Below are 8,520 nucleotides of genomic sequence, written 5' to 3'. Positions count from 1 at the left end.
GGTTTGCTGGGGGGGATTGCTTCTGGTTCCTTCCTTCAGAGCGAGGAGATGCCTGGAGCCACCTCTAGCTTATGTTCTGTGGGTTTAGTAGGGGCTGGAGGATGGATTGCAGGTTACAAAGCAGAGGCATTGTTTGAAGAAGGGAGGAAGAAAATCCAATATGGTGGAGAGGAGGTTTTCCTCGCTGTTAAATAGCCTTTCCTGCTTTTGTTTCCCCCTTCTTAATGGGAAGAGGTGGTTAGACAAAGGGATATCTTTGGGGTTGGCTGTGAGGGATTTCACCCACTTCCCCTGGTAATGGTAAATAGAAATACATTTGCTTCCTACTGTGGCTTTGGTGCTGTGATTGACAGGGCTGTGCCACAGTGGTGAAGGCGACGTGGCTGCTGACACAGGACCCAGGGCATGGCTGCCTTAAGGCAGATCTGGTTTATCATCCCCCTGTTTTGAGTATGGGAATAATGGTACCAAACCCAGGATGTGGCACAAAGAAAATGTGCAGAGTGTGGGAGCGTCTTCCCAGCTGCTGCCGTAGGGTAGACCCAACTTTCCTGGTTGCTTTCATTCCTTTCTCTTCCTTTGAGGTTGCAGGGCTGACTTCTGAGGAAAAAGCTTCTTCCCTTTGATAGGGAAAGCTGCAATCTGTCCTAAAACCTGTCTCTGGCTCACCAAAGCAGGGAAATGGAGTTGTGGGGAGGGTGAAATATAATGAGCTGCTAGTGAAGGGGCCTCCAATAGATCTGAGCTCCATTAAAATGTTAATTTATGCTTTAGAGTGAGCTGTGGTATCAAGTTGGTAAGCACCGTGCTTAATCTCAAACTGACAAATGCCAATGTAAAGTTGACAAAAGGCCTCTTGTGAAATCACTTTTAAGACAAGCTCATGCTAATGATCAGCAGTTGAGTTAAAAGGAATGAATTATGGCTGGATTTGAAGGTGTGCTGACCAAACTCCAGAGCCTGTGAGCAGGCAGGAGGCTTATTTTGCTTCTGACGACCAGGCTTTACCTCTGAAATACCAATTAGAACAGGATGGACTTCGTCTTGACGTGAGCAGCTCATGTGGAAAACCAAGTGAATGGAAATAGAGGCCCTGCTGCAGCCAGGACATTCCCAATCCTAAAATGCACAGTGTTGGCTCAACCACTGTGGCTGGCGAGTAGTTTCAGAGCAGAGCCTGGTTCAGGCTGGGCTACAGATGCTGTCAAATACGGTCTCCAACTGGAAGCTCAAAGGTTGCTCCTCCAACTTTGGTCTGGTACCAGTGCTGGCAGTTGGGCTTCCCAAGGAAAAGGAACTGGAAAACACACTGTGTAAACCCATCCAGTTGTCTCTTTCCTTTTCCAAAGAGCCTTGAGCTGTCATGAAACTTCTGGTGATGTTTTCAACCACCCTTTCCTTGAAGCCAGCCCTTGCAGAAATGGACTGTACTCTTGGAGTGCCGTCTTCTCAACGAGGTTTTGTCTCCTTTTCCACCTCAAACACCAGTCTTGATGTTGCCTGGGCAAAAGGAGATGAAATGGGAGTCCTGTTTGCCAGATAGTCCAGTGCTCTGCCTCTCTGCCAGGCTACCTATTGGGTTGTACCCATCTAGTGTCTTGTCCCATGAGAGTTACAGGTTGATTTGTCCTAGTATCCATCGCTAGGACTTGTACAAACCCCATCAAATACCTGTAATCCAGAGAGGCAGCAAGTGGCTGCTGATCTGGAGGGGTTCTTTTCCTTCTTTTTCCAAAGTAAAAGTTCAGTGTTGGATTAAAGGCTAAAATACATCACTGGAGCCTTTGTAAGGGCCACAAATGCACCTGCTGCAGTCGTTGTTTCAGTTGGGTCTGTGAGGCCGCTGCACAAGAGTGCTTAAAGAGTGCTTTTGATGGGAATATTTCAGGTGTTAATCTCTTTTTGAAGCAGTGATGAAGAACCTAGGCAGCTTTAGGGCTGGGATTTCCAGCACTCAACATATTTAAGCTTTTCCCTTACTTATGCTAATTGGAGACTCCACTGCAGTGCCAAGCTGGTAAAGAGATATCTTAGCAGGAGGGAGAAAGTAGTCCCAGAGCATTTTTCATAGAATCCCAGAATCCCAGACTGGTTTGGGTTGAAGGGACCTTAAAGCTTCTCCAGCTCCAACCCCTGCCAGGGCAGGGACCCCTTCCACTAGAGCAGGTTGCTCCAAGCCCCTGTGTCCAACCTGGCCTTGAACACTGCCAGGGATGGGGCAGCCACAGCTTCTCTGGGCACCCTGTGCCCGCGCCTCAGCACCCTCACAGGGAAGAGCTTCTGCCCAAGAGCTCATCTCAATCTCCCCTCTGGCAGGTTCAAGCCATTCCCCTTGGCCTCCCTCCCTTGTCCAAAGCCCTTCTCCAGGTTTCCTGGAGCCCCTTTAGGCACTGGAGCTGCTCTAAGGTCTCGCTGGAGCCTTCTCCAGCCTGATGGATCCCAGCTCTCTCAGCCTGGCTCCAGAGCAGAGCTGCTCCAGCATTCGCAGCAGCTCCGTGGCCTCCTCTGGACTTGCTGATACAACAGCTTCAGATTTACAGGAGGTGTAATCCACGAGTGCTGCATTCCTCCGCATCCCTCTGTGCACTGAGCGGTGTGTTTGCTGACTCCAGGGCAGGTATTTGCAAAGCACTGGTGGGTCCAGCTGCTGTAGCACGAGAGCTGATCGGTCTTCTAGCTACCACATCCTGAAGATGCTGGTGGGAATGGCTTCTCAAGCTTCCTCAAGTCTCAATAGCTTTCAGATCCTTGACCAGGGCTTGCTGTGTGTCTCCTGCATTGCACATTAGGCAGCATCTTCCTCCAGGCCTACTGCACAAACTCGTTTTTAAGCTGATGTGGTGATACAGGCTGGAGAAGACCTCAGGGTTTCATTTTCAGCCTTGTCTCTTCAGTTCACCTTAGTTTACACCTCTCTGGTCTGGAAGTGGTCTGGTGCTTGCTCTCTGTGCCCTCTGTCAGGCTTTGGTTATTTGCTTTCTGTGTTGTGGGTTATTTGACATGAATGTTGGGCATAATTAAACTGTCCTCTTCAACCCCAGAAGGGGGACACCATGTTCCTGCTGGGTTTTCACTCGTCGCAGGCACCAGTGTGCTGAACTAAGCTTCTTACCTGCCAGCTGCCTCCCCACATTAAAGCTATATCAATCCATCACAAAGATACAGTTTCACTTTCTGTAGGAGCACAGTAGCCAAACTCTTGGGTTCAGGATAGATTTAATCATATAGGCACAGGCCTCATGGCTTCAAGAGCTTAAATAAAGAACATCAGAGGGACTGCAGGGATCAAGCAGAGTATCACTGTCCCTTGCATCATCCCCTGGTAGCTGTGGGGATTGCTCAAGTGCAGTGAGTAATTGCTTTTGCCCTTTGTGTGGTTAAGCAGAGCTTTAGGTCTTGTTTGGCACTCCGGCCCAGTAGATGTAACCAGCACCATGCTGGAGGTGGAATAACCTGGGTGAGGGTAAGGAGCTGGTGTTAACTTCCTGCTTGCCACAGCATGGCCTTTCTGAGAAGGAGCTCTTGGTGAGCCAGAACCTGTTCTTGAAGAAGATGAAGGGGTTTTGCTGAATGTTCTGTGCAGAATCCTCCCCTCAGCGCTATTGGAAGGACCGACTCTGGCTCAAGTCCCCCTCAGTCTGTCTGAGCCTCTCTGAACTGCTGCCCTACTTGGAGAAAATCCATGGAGATCTACTTGCTTCCCGCAATTCCTGAAGGCTTCTGCATGCAGAAGGTCTGTTTGCAACCAGTTTGTGCAAGTGAGGGAAGAGCTGATGGTCTCCAGCAATCATGGGAACAACAATACCTCCAAGTTGTGCCTTATTCCTATCTTTTTCCATGGATTTGTATTGGATGTGCTGTGTCTAATGCATGTTGCTCTGTGCTCTCCAGCCATTTGAAGCAGCTGAGCGGTGCTGCAGGCGCCATCAGTTGCTGCAGGACTTGCTCTGTCATTCATTCAACAACACAAAGAGAGAGCCCATCGTAACCTGGACTGGCTCAAGCACTGGATTATAGTAGCACAGCGTGACTGGAATTTGCACACAGATTGTGTTTGACCCCAGCTGGATACCTGGAGCTTTCCCTCCTGTATCTTGCTGCCCTCTCTGCTGTCAGCAGTTTTACCTCTTTGCATGGTGTCTACGTTCATAATACAGTCAGAAAGCCAAAGATTTGAACTCTGATGCTTCCCCTTTTTTGATCTGCAGCTTAAACTGCTTTCAGCCCTTCCCTTATCACTACAAGCTGTTTGTTTTCCTCGCTCCCTGACCCAAATGACACAATGACATATTAAAGAGGTTCCTATGCACAGATAGTGCACCAGTGGATGGGTCTAACCAGCAGTCAGGCAGTGTAGCCATCAAAAGGAATTGCTGAGCTGGGTGGATAAATCTATTGTGTGTCTCGTGTGTTTTATCATCATGCCTTTGCTTCATCAGCCACGAAGGGAAGCAACAGTGAAAGGCCTGCACAGGATTTCAATGCTTCAGGGCTCTGCAGGAGCCTGGGTGATGCCATGGACGTGTTAAATGAGCCTTGGATGAAATACTATTGTAATTCCTCCACCTCAACACCCATATTGGTGGTTAGCGGGTATGAAATAAGATTGAGAAGGTACTTAAGATGTCTTATATCTTCTGCTGGTACCCAAATTTGCTGGCATTTTGGGTGGGCAGCCTGTTGAAGGGAGACACTCTCACTGGGAAGTGATGGGTGTGCTATGCTGAAAGGATAGAGCAAGAAATGCTTTGAAGTCTCCTTAAATGGAGGAAGGAAATCAGCTGACATCTGGAGTGAAGAATGTAGCTTCTGCAGCTTTTACTGTAACTTCATTCCACCATTTGATACTTACTTTGTTTTCAAGTCCTGGTTGGCTTCCTCATGGCTCAGCACAGGCATGGACATTTCCAATCCTGTAGCACCATTGCACAGAGCTGATTTTGGAAGGCGCTCCAAGAGGGATAAAAGGTTTTGGAAGATGCTGCAAGGGCGGTAGCAGATCAGGGTAGAGTCTAAAAGAGTCAAATCAGATTGTGTAGAGCTCTGAATGTGGTTTAACCGAGGAGACCACACTGGCCAGTGGTGATGCGCTTGGTGTGACAGCCCCACGTTGCATGTGGTAAATCATTAACGTATTAACTGACACCATAAAATACACGTGCACTTTGGCTTGTGCAGGTCCCCAGCGTTGTAGGGCTCATGGTTCTCTCGAGTAGTGTCTCAACACAGGGTTTGGTGCAGCTCTGTCTTGCTTCTGCCTGTCTAAAAACAGAGAAGGGGCCTTGTACGCGATTCCAAGCACAGACACAGGCTGGATGGAGCAGCCTTGAGCAGGACTTGGGGGTTGCTGGGTGAGGAGAAGCTGCCCATGATGTGGCTTCAGTGTGCACTTGAGCCCAGAACCCCCCATGTGCTGGGTGCACCCCCAGAGCGTGAGCAGCAGCTCAGGGAGGGGATCCTGCCCCTCTGCTGTGCTCTGGGGAGACCCCCCCCTGCAGCCCTGATCCAGCTCTGGGGAACAGCACAAGAGGGACGTGGAGCTGCTGGAGCAAGGCCAGAGGAGGCCCTGGAGCTGCTGCGAGGGCTGGAGCAGCTCTGCTCTGGAGCCAGGCTGAGAGAGCTGGGCTGGGGCAGCTGGAGAAGAGAAGGCTCCTGAAGGGGACACCTTAGAGCAGCTCCAGTGCCTAAAGGGGCTCCAGGAGACCTGGAGAGGGGCTTTGGACAAGGGATGTAGGGACAGGCCAAGGGGAATAGCTTGAACCTGCCAGAGGGGAGACTGAGATGAGCTCTGAGGCAGAAGCTCTTCCCTGTGAGGGTGCTGAGGCGCTGGCACAGGGTGCCCAGAGAAGCTGTGGCTGCCCCATCCCTGGCAGTGTTCAAGGCCAGGTTGGACACAGGGGCTTGGAGCAACCTGCTCTAGTGGAAGGGGTCCCTGCCCGGGGCAGGGGTTTGGAGCTGGATGAGCTTTAAGGTCCTTTCCAACCCAAACCAGTCTGGGATTCTATGCTATGAGAGTTCTCAAGTCTGTGGAGGATGGTATGCATTGGAATGGGCAGCTGATGGGTCATGGAGAGGCTTTGTGGGAAGCACTGTGGTTAACTGCTCACAATCCACGTGGTGACCATGAAGCCTTGTGGGCACCATGTTTGAGATCACCCACAACTTCAGGGATTAAACTTGGGGGCATCCCATTCTTCCTGTACACTAGCCATGCATGCAGCTCAAGCTTTGCTCTTTGATGTCTTGGCTGGATTATGGTGGCATCCTAGTGGGTAGCAGGCTGGCCACCATCTTGCTCTCCCAGCAGAGAAGGTTTGCCTGTTACCCTGGAAGCTCAACACCACTGAATCCTCACACCAGGGATCCTGCCAGCCATTCATGCACCTACATGCTTTGAGACACTTCAGAACTAAATAACCCCTCCTGAAAGCTGCCTTTAACCGTGGGTTGGTCCTTGGCTGGTGAAGTTGAAGATGGTTTTAAAAACTTCCTTTAGATGGAGGATTTACCAGTGTTGGGATTTGCAAGTCATGTAAACAGATTGGTGGGAGACTCCTTGTGTCGTGGCTGTGGTTTGGCTGAGTCCACTGACCCATACTGTGTTGTAATGTACTTTGAAATAAGCCTCGTAGATGTGGCAGGGGGGAAGTGACACACAAGGAGAGTCCTGAGCACTCTATGGGGCAAAATGCACGTGGAGTGAACATGAAGGATCTCAGAGATGCAGATCTCTGCCAGGAGGGTCAATGTGCTGGTTCTCCTGGATGAATGAATGGATCCTCTGCTCCTGGGTGAGCAGATGTGCAGTGGTGGCATCTCTCAGCAGCTGGATGTGGGTTTTACACCTGAATGAAAGAAAACATGAGATGTGACCAGGACCTACAAGTCAGATGATGTTGATGGTCAACTGCAGATGTAATTCTGCTGTTGGTGCGAGTTGAGGCAGAGTAAGATCAGTAAAACCTCCTCGATAAGCAGAGCCAAGCACACAAGTATTCAAGTGTTTATTAAGCTCTTTGGCTTGGGAATGCCAGGGCTGGTGACCGGGTTAGTTGCGAAGTTGTGCTTTAATGTGGATTTAGCCATGCAGGTCCTGAGCTGGTTTTGCAAGCTACAACGTGCATCCCTCTGTGGTTAGTCTTGGTGTTTGCATTTGGACTCTGATCTGCTGCTCAGAGTAATCTCTGAGTATTACTCATCTCAGCGGGTACCTAGTGAGGGCAGCAAAGTGTGTGTTGACATGATAAAACTCCCAAATGGCTTCATTTAGTCTTGGTGCTACCTCTACCCTCTAAGAGTAGCTGTTGACTCTCTCTTGTTTCCCAGTGTGGCAATGATTGAGGTTTTGAGGAGACTTAATTATAGTCCAGGTAACATTTCATGCTCTTGCTGTCACTCATAAATGAAGGTGCTGCCTCTCTGTGGCATTCTTAAACTGATAACTGGGGGTTTAGGAGTGTAGATTTTCCTATTCAGTCCCAAATACATGAATTTCCCAGGAACTTCCCCAGGGGAGCCCTGACAGGTGTATTACATTATATGTATTATATTATATATAGGTGGTTGTGTATTACGCCACCATGGTTGGTGTGCCCAGAGCAGACACGAGCCTCGTGAAGGGTTAATCTGTCTCAGACAAGTCTTTCAGCACCTCCTAATTCTACAGTGAGGCAACTGCTGTGTTTGTTTTCCAAGGGCTGCGCAGGGACCTTCAAATCCAGGCATGCAGCAGGTTGTCTGAACAAGCATCTTTAGGAAACATGGAAGGAAGCTCCAATGCAGCTAACGCAGCCCTTTCATCCTTCCCTCTCTACATAGGAATGCATCCTCTCCGGGATCATGTCAGTGAATGGAAAGAAAGTCCTTCACATGGATCGGAACTCCTACTATGGAGGGGAAAGTGCATCCATTACTCCCCTGGAGGATGTAAGTACTGAGGCTGACCCTTCTATTGTGTCCTCCCCAGGCTCACAAAGGGGGCTTTATGTCCAGCTATCCTAGGGGTGGATTCAAAGTCATTACTCTTAAGGGTCTCCTTTGAGTTAGACTGTTTTATGGCACTTACAAACTGGTTTCTCCCTCACCACGTTTAAACTTGGCAGACAGCACTTGTTTTCTGGCATTCCCAGATTCAAGCACTTGAGTGATCCTTCAGAGTTATAATTACCTGACAGCTACGTGTTAAACCTCTTTGATGTTAAAACTCTCCAGCTGAATTGTTCCTGCCCCCAAATGTTGGCCTAAGAATCTCTTGTGTGCTCTTTGTGCTGTGATACTCCACTCTGACCTTGCTCTGTGAGCACATCCAGCTGGATATGCACCACCTCGTTTGGTTACTGCTTGCACCCTGGGATCCTGTACCCCTGAAGCTGGTGTTGTGACTGTCAGATGTCAGGAAATCCCTGCTGTCCTTCCTGCTTCACTGGGTTAAATGTATTGGGAATATGATTTAAGTGGAGGGAGGAGCCTGCCCTCTCCTGAAACAGGCATTTTGATCAGATTACCTTAATGTTAAACAGT

The 8,520-nt window shown here is 49.4% G+C and overlaps 1 protein-coding gene across 1 annotated transcript in view; it reads left to right on the top strand.

The window, feature by feature from the left end:
• Nucleotides 1-7,824: 7,824 nt before the first annotated feature.
• GDI2 (GDP dissociation inhibitor 2) overlaps nucleotides 7,825-8,520 on the top strand; it is a 10,032-nt gene continuing 9,336 nt past the window's right edge. Inside the window, exon 1 of the mRNA XM_010020294.1 lies at nucleotides 7,825-7,926. Coding sequence (XP_010018596.1) covers nucleotides 7,840-7,926 — 87 coding nt within the window. The 5' untranslated portion in view covers nucleotides 7,825-7,839. The remainder of the gene's footprint in view (nucleotides 7,927-8,520) is intronic.

The sequence above is a fragment of the Nestor notabilis genome, unplaced genomic scaffold (genome assembly GCF_000696875.1).
Source record: "Nestor notabilis isolate BGI_N333 unplaced genomic scaffold, ASM69687v1 scaffold24498, whole genome shotgun sequence".
NCBI lineage: Eukaryota > Metazoa > Chordata > Aves > Psittaciformes > Psittacidae > Nestor > Nestor notabilis.
This window is presented reverse-complemented; position numbering and strand designations above follow the sequence as displayed.